The following is a 14,419-nucleotide window of genomic DNA, read 5'->3' on the forward strand; positions in this document are numbered from 1 at the left end:
TTCCTCAAATAGTTAAATATAGAGTTAGCATATGACCCAGAAATTCTACTCCTAGGTATATACACAAGGGAATTGAAAACATAGCCACACAAAAACTTGTGCATGAATGTGCACAGCAGCAGTAATCATGACAGTGAAAAAGAAGAAACAACCTAAATGTCCATCAACTGATGAACGGATAATAAAATAGGATATATCCGCACAATGGAATATAATGTGTCAGTAAAAAGAAGTAAGTATTGATACACGCTGTAACATGGATGAACCTTAAAAAGATTATGCTAAGTAAAGGAAGCCAGTAACAGAAGACCACATATTGTGTGATCCCATTTATATGTAATGTCCAGAATAAGCAAATCTGTAGAAACAGAAAGTAGATCATTGGTTGCCTCAGCTGGGGGAGATGGAAAGTTTGCAGGGCTGACAGCTAAGGAGTTATGAAAACTGTGGTAATGGAAATACAACTCTGTGAACACAGTAAAATCCAATGAATTGTATACTTTAAAATGGTGAACGGTATGGTATGTGAATTATATCTCAATAAAGCTATAAAAAACATAACCCCTATTTGAAACAATGCATTCTGCCCTTTTCCTAATGCAATGGATAGGTGTATTTTAGACGAAATTTCCTTAAGTATAACGAATATGTCATTAAATCTACATGTTCAAAAATGGACAGTGCCTTCCACAGGCAATGGTACAAATGCCTCATAATTACTACCGTCCGTAACAAGAGTGGGCCGCGTGGAAGGGCAGTAAATGCCCCACAAGGAAAGGATTCAAGCAGAATCAAAGTGAATGCCTGATGTGGATGTGGTAGGGGGATTCCTGCTTTGAATACAAAGACTAGAGTCTCCAAGGTCTCCTGACACTCAGATTCTGATTCCTTTACCTGACTTTCAAGAGTTTTTCCTTTTTTCAAAAAAAATTTTTTTTAATGTTTAGTTTTGAGAGAGAGAGAGGGAGACAGAGACAGAGTGTGAGTGGGGGAAGGGCAGAGAGAGAAAGAGAAGGAGATGCAAAATCCGAAGCAGGCTCCAGGCTCTGAGCTGTCATCACAGAGGTAAGGCTCAGACCCATGAACTGTGAGATCATGACATGAGCTGATGTTGGACGCTCAACCAACTGAGCCACCCAGGAGCCCTAAGAGTTTTTCTATCTGCCACTTTTCTTTTTATTTATTTTTTTTATCTTAAAGATTTTAGTATTCTTCTTATTTTTGGGGAGTCTCTACACCCCACGTGGGGCTCAAACTCACAACCCTGAAATCAAAAGAGTCACATGCTCTACCGACTGAGCCAGACAGACACCCCCCGTTCTCCTTTTTAAACTTTATTTCTGGAAGGGCTCTGCTCCCGACAGGTTTCTTCATGTTACTCTCTCTCTTAAATGTTTGTGATTTTCCACTCTCTCCTTTTTTATCTATATATATTTTAAGATATTGCTCAAGTTCTTATTCCGTTACAAAGCCTCTAAAATTCCTAAAGTAAAAAATGATCACTCTTTCCTTGGAACTTCTATCACACAGTTGTAGAATGAATATATAGGATGCATGTAGAGTTAAGAGTGAAACCAAAAATTAACATCGCAACTAAAGGCACAGGGTTTTTCTAATAAAGCAGGATACTTGAGAATACAACGAGCTATTGGCCAAAGCGTTTTTGCTCACGTAAAACACCAGATCCTGTCCCAAACCCTTTTTTCTGAAAGAAAGGAAGGTTTGCTGATGCTTATAAATTCCAAGACAATAAAGTTAAATCTATCCTTAGTCTCTATCTTCTTATTGTGAAATTTAGTTACTATCTACACTTCTCTACTAAAAGGGCAAAAGTTTTCATTTAATAATTGTAAAGTTTTAATAATTTCAAAGACACTTGTAATTTCTAGACCATGGATGCTTGTTATGAAAAAAATATACTTGTTAAAATAGTTGTGCAGAACACTGTGTTTTTATTTTTTTACAGTTTATTTATTTATTTTGAGAGAGAGAGAGCCAGTGTGGGCAGGGAAGGGGCAGAGAGAGAACCCCAAGCAGGTTCCATGCTGTCAGCACAGAGACTGATTTGGAGCTTGAACTCACGACTATGAGATCATGACCTGAACTGAGATCAAGAGTTGGATGATTAACCGACTGAGTCACCCAGGCGCCCCTTAGAACACTGTTGGTTTTTTTTTTTTTAATTTTTAACGTTTATTCATTTTTTGGGGAGACAGAGCACAAGCAGGGGAAGGGGCAGAGAAAGAGGGGACACGGAATCTGAAGCAGGCTCCAGGCTCTGAGCTGTCAGCACAGAGCCCGACACAGGGCTCGAACCCATGAACCAGGGGATTGTGACCTAAGCTGAAGTCAGAGAATCAACCGACTGAGCCACCCAGGTGCCCCTCTTTGTTGTTTTAAATATTTTTTAATGTTTATTTATTTTTGAGAGGGAGAGAGACAGAGCGCAAGTGGGGGAGGGGCAGAGAGAGAGGGAGACACAGAATCTAAGCAGGCTCCAGGCTCTGAGCTGTCAGCACAGAGCTTGACATGGGGGCTCAAACTCACGAATCGTGAGATCATGACCTGAGCTGAAGTCAGACGCTCAACTGACTGAGCCAGTCAGGCGCCCCTAGAACACTGTGTTTTTAAACTTATAGTTGAAGCTATGTTTGGCACAGGAGATTGATTTTACTCACAAAACTTGTGATAATCTGATTATAACCTCACTAATCTAGATTTAAGTAACTCAGCCAGTATAAGAGATTACTCAGATTATCTTAAAATTGGAAGTATATAAAAAAGCTGCTTCCCTTGTAAAGTAGCCAAAAATAAGTTAGCAAAATAGTTATAAATAAAACTTACAAATTTACTTCAAAACAAAGTAAAAATCTTTTTTTTTTTTAAATGAAGGTCAAGAAACAGCAGAATATTTTATGGTAAAAGTACTCAGAAGAGTGGTTGCCTTTGGTGGTGGTAGGGCTTGGCTCAGAAGGGGCACGAGAGGGCTTTTCAGGGTGACGGAAATGTTTTATATTGGGACAGGGCTGTGATTTACATGGGTGTACGCACCAGCCAAAACTCACTGAACTGTATACCTCAACACAACTACAGAAGCAAAACAGTGTAGCATCTCAAATATCCAGGGCTGATTCTTATTTACCGCTTTATTATTTCACAGACAGTAATTCTGTCTTCCAGCCAGACTGGAAGCTCCTTGCGGGTCACTGTCATATGGTGGCTTTTTTCTTACACCTCGCAGCACCCAGTACCAAAGTGGGCGACTTGTAGCATTTGCTCATCTGTTGGTTTTGAGAGCACTTTTAACCCCACAAGATAATTTCAAGAGGCATTCTTCCCCACGTGAGCCAGTCAGTGTTGGTGATAAGAACTGTCAGACTAGAAAATACAGCAGCACACTGGGGAGGTTGCGTAACGTGCGAAACAGATTTCCCCAGTGGCAAATGAAAGCACGTTTGCTCAACAGCTGAAGTCCCCGTTGCCTGGTTTGGTCTTGGAAAACCATTTCTGCACTGAAGAAAGAGGAACTGTGGATTCTGGCCTTCTTATTTCTGAGGCTGGAAGACTATCAGTTAAGCTATCTTTTTAGTAAAAAGCTCCCTAACATAGCACGCACTGTAGAAGCACATGGATTGCTCATCTGGAATTATTTTCTTCTTCTGGTTGGAACTGTTGAGATTCATTTGCACATTTTCTTTCATCTCTTGAAGTGTCTGTCCCATGAGTTACTCTTTTCCTTCACAGTCTATGTCTCTGGAGGGCAGGATCCTCAGCAGCAGCCATCACTACAATACTCTGCACAGAACGCTGACCGGCCCCGGGAACCGTCCCGGGTGGATCTAAGAGAAACACTTGTGTCTGTACTTGCAACCCCGTATTACTTGGTCGTAGCTACCCCTAAAAATAGACTCACACTTTCATGGAGAAAAGGGTCTTTCTATAATCGGACAGCTACAAATGATATTGAATTAATTTTTTCCTACATTTTAAAAAAGATTGTATTTATTTATTTCAATATTTATTCATTTTTGAGAGATAGAGACAGAGCTGAGTTGGGGACGGGCAGAAAAAGAGGGAAATACAGAATCCGAAGCAGGCCCCAGGCTCAGAGCTGTCAGCACAGAGCCCAATACGGGGCTCGAACTCATGGATTGCAAGATCATGACCTGAGCTGAATTCGGACACTTAAAACGACTGAGCCACCCAGGTGCCCCATTTTTTCCTACATTTAAAATCCAACACCTGATTCCTAGTAATTAGAAAAAAATTATACTGGTAAGCATTTCCTTAAATTAAATAATTTGATAATTTTTTCCCAAAATTGCAATGTACATTAAAAATATTTTTTTAAATGTTTTTATTTATTTTTGAGACAGAGAGAGACAGAGTATGAGCAGGGGAGGGGCAGAGAGAGAGGGAGGCACAGAATCCGAAGCAGGCTCCAGGCTCTGAGCTGTCAGCACAGAGCCCAATGCGGGGCTCAAACTCACAGACTGTGAGATCATGATCTGAGCTGAAGTCAGACGTTTAACTGACTGAGCCACCCAGGCGCCCCTCAATGTACATTTTTTTAAAACATTTATTTATTTTTTGAGAGACAGAGAGTATGAGTGGGGGAGGGGCAGAGAGCGAGGGAGACACAGAATCCGAAGCAGGCTCCAGGCTCCGAGTTGTCAGCACAGAGCCCGGCGTGGGGCCTGAACTCACGAACTGTGAGATCATGACCTGAGCCAAAGTCAGATGCTTAACCTATTAAGCCACCCAGGCGCCCTGCCATGTGCATTTTTAAGCACTCTATAAGCTGCTGATGATATACAAAGGAACGACATGAAGCCCTTGGTTATAATAAGAATCTGAGTCTAGTAGTTGAGATAGATAAGAAATTAACATGTGAAAATAATTTCACATAAAAGAAAATAAATCTAGATAATGGGATAGGGAGAAAATGTACATGTCTGTGTGATTCTGTAGAGTGCCAGAGAGAGTCAGAGTATGCCCATGTTTGTAGGTAAATCTTTCCCTAACAGGTAGAATTAACCTCAGAACATTTCACAAACAAGGAATGATCTATATGCTAATTGGGATGTTTCAATCTTAGATTTGGGGAATAGTTAAATCAAAACTGAGCACAAAAAATTTCTGAACCACTATAATGTCATGTTCCTCAGTGGAAAAAGTTCCTCAGAAGGAAAAGCAAAGCAAAACAAAACAAAATAATGAAGAACACTAAACGCCTCCCCCCTCCCCCCAAGGTAAAGGGGAAGCCACACTTGTGATTATATATTCTCCATCCCTGCTCCCAAGACCACATTTTCAAGATGCAAGTGAAGCAGTCAGAGATAAATTTGAACACACCGTTACCTTTGGCAGGATCCACAGCTAACTAAATTAGGACAGGTAAGACGGGACACAGCAGGGTAGGAAACAGCAAACTCAAATTTAGGTTCTTGAATTTTATGGTCTCCTCCCTTCTGCCTCATAGTTTTAGAAATCAGTCAATTTGCTAAACATTTCTTTTCGAACCAAAGCATATTTTTCAGCCTTCGGCTTGACGAAAAATGGTATCTGTAATTAAGAGGAAACTAGAGTCCAAGTGGTAGTATACTACTCTTGGTAGTAATTATTTACTTCACACAGCAATGGTTTTTGCCATGAAAGGGAGGTGGCCCTTGTCAGAAGACTTGAAACAAGGTGACTGTGGAGCTTCTGTGTCAGCATTTTTTCTAAGTGTTTCTACACAACACCAGCCTCAGATGAGGCTTCGTGAAAGAAAGGGTTCCAAGTCAGGTAGGTTTGAGGAACGCTGCAAACCATGGCCTCCCCAGGGATACTCGTAACCCATGAACATATTAAAGGTTCTGAGAATTCTGCCCTTAAAAGAGTATATTTAACTGCCGAACCCAGCGTTTCCCAATTATGATACAAGGAATCCTTTTTAAAGACAAATTAATATACATTCAACACAACACTGGCCTGTGAAACTCATGTTGGAGAACACTAATCCACTCATCATTTGTATCCATCTTAGAGTATGGAGACTACAGAGCATCTACAGTGGATCCTGAATAATAAGTAAAAGCAGTCCCTCCTCTTGGGCAAAATCTCATGAGGAAATACATGTGCGTTGCACAAGAACATGAGAAAAAGAAAAGCTTGTTGCATAATTTCATGAGTTCACACAAGAGTCAACAACAACAGAGCACACTGGTAAAGTGGAGAGGACTTTCCTTCTGTGATGGGTCCATGAGTTAACCTGGAAACCAGAAGACAAAAACCTCAAAGCAGAAATGTTATTGAAGTGCTGTTTAGAAATATTACAGTCCTTTTTACATAAAAATGGAATTTCTAAGGAGAACAGGTCATAAATCTCTACCTTGGGTTTTAACAACTCAAATCATCCTTAAAACAGAGCAAGTGAGTGGCAAGGACATCATGTACCAAGGAAAGAGCTTTATGTTGCGTAACTCAGCTGAATCTAAGTGGCAGAGAGAAAATTTTAACATGTATATATAAATTTATAAATTCAAAGTTAATTAAAATAATTATGGCATAGGAACACTGTTTTTCTTTCTCTTAAATTCATAAAGTAATAGAAAAATTGGCTCACAGACTCACTACTGGATGAGATCTCATCTTATTTCTTTCTATTCCCCATGCTGCAATCCTCAACCAAAGAATCTATTTATAGTTTTAGTCACCACCACAGGGGGCCAGAGATAAAGTTCCCCTGGAGAGTTAGACCAACAGAAAACACATTATTGGTGAAGGGAGCTATTTGCAGACATCTCCCACCTTTAAGGACATTTTATAACTGTAGTTAATGGAAAGTGGTCATTTCAGAAAGACTCAAAGCAGAAAGGAAAGGGCTTTACTGAAATCATACCAAGTTTACCTTGGCATGTCCTTGGGATTGATAAGTTTCTAAAAAAGGCATTATCTAAACTCAACACCAGCAAACCAAACAATATGATTAAAAAATGGACAGAGGACCCAAACATTTTCCCAAATGTATGCAGATGGTCAACAGGCACGTGAAAAATGCTCAACATCACTCATAGTCAGGGAAATACAAATCAAAACCACAATGAGATATTACCTTACACCTTGTCAGAATGGTCAGAATCAAAGACAAAAAGTAACAAGTGTTGGTGAGGATCTGGAGAAAAAGGAACCCTCATGCATTGCTGGTAGGAATGTAAATTGGTATAGCCACTGTGGAAAACTGTGGAGATTCCTCACAAAATTAAAAATAGAAATACCATATGATCCAATAATTCTGCTACTGGTTATTCACCCAAAGAAAATGAGAACACTAATCAAAATGATATTTGCACCCCTATGTTTACTGCAGCATTATACAAATAAGGAAGATGTGAGATATCTATCATAGAATATCACACAGCCATAAAAACAAATGAGACCTTGCCATTTGCAACAACATGGATGAACCTAGAGAGTATTATGTGAAGTGAAATAAGTCAGACAGACAAAGACAAATACCATATGATTTCACTCATATGTGGAACCTAATAAAGAAAACAAATGGTGCGCCTGGGTGGCTCAGTTGGTTAAGCTTTCAACTTTGGCTTAGGTCATGATCTTACAGTTTGTGGGTTTGAGCCTCACGTTGGGCTCTGTGCTGACAGCTCAGAGCCTGGAGCCTGCTTTGGATTCTGTGTATCCCTCTCTTTCTCTGCCCCTCCTCTGCTCACACTCTATCATTCTCTCTCAAAAATAAACATTAAAAATATAAAAAAAAATAAAAATAAAAAACGAATAAACAAAAAGCAGAGTCAGACCTATAAATACAGAGAACAAACTCGAACTGATGGTGGCCAGAGGGTAGGGGGGTTGAGAGGGATGGGCATTTGCATAAAGGGGTGTAGGAGAAACAGGCTTCCAGTTATGGAATGAAAAAGTCATGGAAATACAAGGGACAGCATAGATAATACAGTCAATGATATTGTAATAGTGTGGTTTGGTGACCTATGATAGCTACACTTGTGGTGAGCATAGCACAATGTAGACAGTTGTTGAATCACTATGTTGTACCTGAAATTGATGTAACACTGCATGTCAACTATACTCAAATAAAAAAAAATTAAATTATTTAAGGCATAGTGTGAAGAAATATTATTTTCCACTGAATTTAGAAACACAGGAGCATGACTAAGAATTTTTCAGCTTTTATCCAGCAGGATCCAGGTAGAGACATGCTGTCAGACATCAAACTGTCATCACTGGAACGACAGAATCAGACATCAGGTTTTTCCGTAGTAGATGACATAATTCTTACAACCATTCAATGCTCTTTGGTCAAGTGTTCTGATTACTAATTTCTCATATAGCTTGATACTAGAAAGGGAGTACCCTAGATAGTAGATATGAGGATTCAATAAAATGATACATTCTGTTGTGAAATTCACCAATTGACATTGTGGCTTATATATGGTTTTGTGTCTGATTCTGGTCAGCAAAAGCCATTTCTTGATTGTCTGATCAACTCCAGGTCTACTTCTAAAAGAGTTTCCAGATCTATGAGTTCAGAATTAGACTCCAACATACTGTCAACAAGCTTTCCTTGGTGATGTTTATTTCATTCGGAGTTTAAAAAAAGTTACTGTCTATTTTGTTAAAAAGTCTGTATCATATTGAGGTGATCTCTTCTTCCTCAGAATATTTGAATACCCCAGCCCGGGGTCACCACTATTCTACTTTCTTTCTCTATTAATGCAACTAATCTATTACTTCACATAAGTGTAATACAATCTTTGTCTTTTTGTGTCTTATTCACTCAGATAATATCTTCAAGGTCATCCACCCTGTAGCATGTATTTCATTCCTTTTTATAGCTGAACAGTATTCCATCATGTGGATACATGTATTCTTTATTCATCTGTCCGTGGACATTTGGGTTGTTTCTACCTTAACTACTGTGAAGAATGCTATGATCATTGGTATGCAATTGTCTTTTCAGGAGATTGAATGATTGATTGAAAGTTTATTTATTTATTTTGAGAGAAAGAGAGAGAGAGAGAAAAAGCGGGGTAGGGGCAGAGAGAGAGGGGGACAGCGGATCCAAAGTGGGCTCTGTGCTGACAGCAGAGAGCCCGATGTGGGGCTCAAACTCACGAACTGTGAGATCACAACCTAAGCTGAAGTCAGACGCTCAACTAAGTCACCCAGGTGCCCCCAAAATTTAAATAATAAGAAAAATATTATTTACACATGTGGCCACCATTCCCCTTACTCTTCATTCCTTGATGTATGCCCCATATTACCATCTGGAATCACTTTCCTTCTCTCTGAAGGACATTCTCTAACATTTCCTGTAATGCATATTTTTGGATAAGTCTGAAGAAGTCTTTACTTCACTTTGGTTTATTTATTTAAAATCTTTTTTAAGTTTATTTATTTTGAGGGAGAGAGAGAGAGAGAGAGACAGAGTGAGAATGAGCAGGGGAGGGACTTAGAGAGAGGGGGACAGAGGATCCAAAGCAAGTTCCATGATGACAGCAAGATCCCGACCCAGGGTTCAAACTCACAAAAGGTAAAGATTGTGACCTGAGCTGAAGTCGGATGCTTAACAGACTTAGCCACCAGACGCCCCCGTGTCACTTTGGTTTTTAAAAGATGTATTCGGTGGGTGGTGACTTCTAGGTTGACAGCCTTTGTCTTCTTTCAGTACAAGAAGCTCTCACATCCAACTATCTTCTCATTTGCATTGTTTTCTGACAAGGAATCTGATGCATCCTCATCTTTCTCCTCAATCTTTTTTCTTTTTAAAATGCTTATTTATTTTGTGAGAGAGAGCATGAGCAAGCAGGGGAAGGGCAGAGAGAGAGGGAGGGAGAGAACCCCAAGCAGGCTCTGCACTGTCAGCACAGAGCCCGATGTGGGGCTTGATCCCAAAAACTGTGAGATCATGACCTAAGCCGAAATCAAGAGTTGGACATTCAACTGACTGAGCCACCCAGGTGCCCCTCTTTTTTCTCTTTATCACTGCTTTTAAGCAATTTGATCATGTTGTGCCTTGGTACAGCCTTCTTCATGTTCCTTTGTGTTTGGGGTTTGTTGAGTTTCTTGAGTCTAAGAGTTTGCATCAAATTTGAAAAAATTTCAGCCATTATTTTTTCAAATATTTTAAATTTCCCCCTTCTCTTCTCTCCTACAGGGACTCCACAAGCACATGTATTGGGCCACTTGACATTGTCTTGCAGGGTCCTAATTTTTTGCTCTTTTTTAAGGCGGTGGCATCTTTTTCCCCCCTTTTCTCACTGTGTCTCATTTCAGGTACTTTTATTGCTGTATCTTCAAGTTTACAAATCTTTCTTCTGCAATATCTACACTGCTGTTAACCTCATCAAGTGAATTAAAAAAAAAAAAAGACCTCAGAGGCTGTTTTTTATCCCTATCCGTAACATATGCATAACAATTATTTTAATGACTTTGTCTTTTGTTTTTTTGTTTTAATTTTCATTTATTTTTGAGAAAGAGACAGAGCGTGAGCAGGGGAGGAACAGAGAGAGAGGGAGACAAGAATTCGAAGCAGGCTCCAGGCTCTGATCTGTTAGCACAGAGCCCGACACGGGGCTCGAACTCACGAGCCATGAGATCACAACCTGAGCCAAAGTCGGATGCCCAACTGACTGAGCCACCCAGGTGCCCCTGACCTTGTCTTTTAATTCTATAATCTATGTCAGTCCTGGATCAGTTCAAATGACTGACTTTTCTTCTCATTATAGGTTGTAGTTTCCTGCTGTTTTGTAAGCATGGTAATTTTGGATCCAATGGCACGAATTCTGAATTTTATCTTTTGGGTGCTAAAGAGTTTGTATTCCCATAAATATTTTTGAGCTTTGTTCTGGGGCACAGGTTTCTTGGAAACTGTATGGTTCTTTTGGGTCACGTTTTCAAGATTTGCTGGCTGGGATTAGGGCAGCATTTAGTCAAGGGCTAATTACTCCCTAAGAGCAATGCCAAGATTTCTGTCTGTACTCTCCCTGGTATCCAATGAATCATGAGGTTTTTCCAAAGGTTGGTGGGAGCAGGTACTATTTGCAACCCTTGGTGAGTGCTGGCCATTGTTGCTTCTTACCCTTTGGGGTGGTTGTTTCTCTGACCTTGGGTAGTTGCTTCACATGCACATGCTGAGCAGCGCCCAGATGAACACCTGCTGTGGACCCTCTGAGGCTCTCTGGAGGTCCCCCTATGCAGCATGCTGTTCTCTGTCTCTCTGCTCTGCAAACTCCAGCTGTGTGATGTCTCCCAGCTCAGCTCTCTTGTTTCACTAGCGGAGTCTACTGAGCTCTGCCTTGGTTTTCCCACTCATCCACAGACTAGAGAGTCTCTCAAGGAAGTAAACCAGCTAACTGCAGGGCTCACTCATTTACTTCTTGTATCTTAGGAATCGCCGTCTTCCCTTGCTTGATGTGAGTGACTGGAAAACCATGGTTTCAAGTTTCTTTAACATTTATCCTTCTTTTGTTCATCTTATAGCTACACTGTATTCTACGGTGCACATACACAATTTGTTTGTCTAATCATATATTTATGTAATTTTTTTCCCAGTTTTTTGGCTGTTACAACATATAAAACTCTATTTTTGGATATATGTGTGAATATATTGTACAATAAATCCTGAGTTGTGGAATTCCTAGATTAAGTGGTCTGAGCATTTAAATTTTTGATAGCTATTGCCCAACTATTCACTGAAAAGGCCTCCTACCAAGAGTGTTTCCTCTAAATTCTTGCAAACACTGGTTGCTATCAACATCTTAAAGTTTGCCAAACTTACAATGGAAAAATATTTCATTATTTTGACCTGAATAACATTGCAATTGTGTATTGTTTCAAGATTTGAAAGAAAACAACTGTAAAATCACCCAAACCTGGGCTTTTGTTATGAGATAATTCTTTCCTCCTTTGGGAATATATTGGCATATTTGTCAATATTTCTTCTGGGGTCAAGTAGGAAATATTTTTCTTAAATTCACCCATTTCATTAATATTTTGAAGTTTATTTGCTTAATTTTGCACAATGCTTTTATTAATTATTGTAATGTCCTCTGTATGTTTTGAAAACAAGTATTCTACAATTTTAAAAAACCAACTATGTCCCCTGCCTTCCACTCTCCAACTTCCACACTTCTGCCTGCCCCAAGGCCATCATCTATAGGTAAATAACAGTCCACACCAATGTGTTGCCTCAGATAAGCAACTATATTCATAGTTCATAACTTCCCCCTTCCCCCACCTCCCAAATTCTCTGTCCTTCTCCTTTTTCTAACCTATGTCCTTCCTCCCTCCCCTCCTTTAAAATAGTAATAAAACATGTATAAAAAAATACTAAATGACCATCTGGGGTGCCGGGTGGCTCAGTCAGTTGGGCATCCGACTTCAGCTCAGGTCATGATCTCGTGATTCGTGAGTTTGAGCCCCGTGTTGGGCTCTCTGCTGTCAGCCCGGAGCCTGCTTTGGATCCTCTGACCTCCTCCCTCTGCCCTTCCCCAACTTGTGCTCACTCTCTCCTTCTCTCTCTCAAAAATCAATAAAATATTAAAAATAATTATTAAAAAAAAAAGGTACTAAATGCCCACGAAATGCAAGGTAGACCGGCACGTGCTAGGAAAGACTCACATGCAGTAAAATACAAATCCCTGATCTCAGGGAGGTTCCTCCCTAGAAACAGTTACCAAAAATCTCCACTTCCCTTACAAAGGCTTCAGAGCCTATCCCTGAAGCCAAAGTCACGTCAGCCATTACACCCATGCCTTCCCACAGGCAGGCAGAGCTCACTGGTGGTGTAGCCAGGGATGGACCTTGTGTGATGTCTTCCTGCAGTCACGGCTAGTTTAAGTTCATCTGAATGCATCTTTTCTTCCCGTGGAGGTCTGTTTCAAGCCCGCCTCACCTTACGGACGTGACAGGAAAAGAGGATGTTCATGTATTTGTCCTTCCGTTTCAGTTCATTTGCGACGGGGACAAAAGTGCCTGAGGTCTGAGGTGTATCTGGCTTCTGAAAGAAAAAGGAAACATGACAAAATGAGTCTGCTTAGCATTTTAGACGAAAAGGGAATCTTTCGGTTGCCTGCTTTGTAACCATGCTCAGTTTCACACACATACTTTTATCTCCCATCCCAGATGGTGAGCAGCTAAAGGGGTGTCACAGTAATACCGGAGGGCCTATAAAATTTTTAAAATAAGGGATGGGAGGGAGAATGAAATGTTGCTTTGGGAATAATTAATATAAAGGTGGTAATTAAAAATTGCTGCTGACTTATGCAAGGGAATGTTTAAATGTGTAAAAATTAGGTTGTGGAGTGTACCTAATACATATGGCACAGAGACACAGACAACCTTTTTTAAAGCAGGGGAAACATCAAATATTGCACAGTTAGAAGCAACAAAATCTTTTTGTTTAGTATCTTATCACTTATAGAAGTTTAGTTTCTGTAGGTGTCTTGTTCTTTCCACAAATTCTTGCAGAAAAATTCTTCCCTTTCTGTAAATCCTTCCTGTAAAGGGAGCAGGAGTCGATTGTACTTTGTTCTCCTGGACGTACCGAAGCAAGATAGTTGCCCTCCCAGGCTCTTTGCAGTCCCAGGTCGGCCCTTTGGCCTTTCAACATTTCCATGGCTGCAACCTTTGCCCTGACTTGGGGCAGGTCAGAGGCGGGCATGCTCTTGATGAGCTGGGATGCTCTCCATCTGTAAGTCAATAAACGAAATATATTAGGATTTACAAGTCCAATCCCATTCATTCCCCAAAATAACTGAGCTGCCATTAAGCAGAATTTAAACCAAAGTACTTGCATGCTACTCAATACAACAAGAACAACAACAACAACAACAAACAAACAAACAAAAAATCAAAGGTCTCCAAAATATACACAGAGCTTGTTAGACAAAGATTTGCATAACTTTCTTTGTCATTTGTGTGTTTTGAAAGCAACTAGAACTTCATGATACGTGGGTTCTCCTAACAGTTATGGTTAGAGCACAGAGAGTTTGGATTCATCACTCATTCAATCAATAAATGCTTCCTAGGCACTTACTAAACTCCTGATGCTGGGCGGTGGAGGCCCAGCAGTGAACAGTCGGATAAAGGTCCTTTCTGCTAGGTGCTTACCTTCTAGAAGCAGGGACAGACAGCAAAGAAACCAACAAGCATGAGTGACGTGCTAAGTGCTATGGAGAAACTCAGGCAACGAAGGAAGGACAGGGGTGCAGTGGAGAGCAGGAACGGGTTTGGGGTGTTATTGATATAGGGAGGTCTGGGGGGGCACCACTGATCAGGATCTGTGAGCAGAGACATTCAGGAAGTGAGGGGGGTGCGTGGATATTTGAACAAGAGCGTCTTCTCCAGGAAGAGCACAGTAGTGCAAGGGTTCTAAAGTGTGTACCTGCTGAGTGGGTTG

At 40.4% G+C, this 14,419-nt stretch overlaps 1 protein-coding gene across 1 annotated transcript in view; it reads right to left on the bottom strand.

The window, feature by feature from the left end:
* The window catches only part of MYO1D (myosin ID), a 361,161-nt gene that overhangs the window by 144,285 nt on the left and 202,457 nt on the right, over positions 1-14,419 (bottom strand). Inside the window, exons 18-19 of the mRNA XM_047080805.1 lie at positions 13,565-13,709; positions 12,914-13,018 (exon numbers count right to left, since the gene is read on the bottom strand). Of these exons, the coding sequence (XP_046936761.1) occupies positions 12,914-13,018; positions 13,565-13,709 (250 nt within the window). The remainder of the gene's footprint in view (positions 1-12,913; positions 13,019-13,564; positions 13,710-14,419) is intronic.

The sequence above is a fragment of the Lynx rufus genome, unplaced genomic scaffold (assembly GCF_022079265.1).
Source record: "Lynx rufus isolate CCGP_SWC_20201006 ecotype Redwood Valley unplaced genomic scaffold, mLynRuf1.p SCAF_18, whole genome shotgun sequence".
NCBI classification, from domain to species: Eukaryota; Metazoa; Chordata; class Mammalia; order Carnivora; family Felidae; genus Lynx; species Lynx rufus.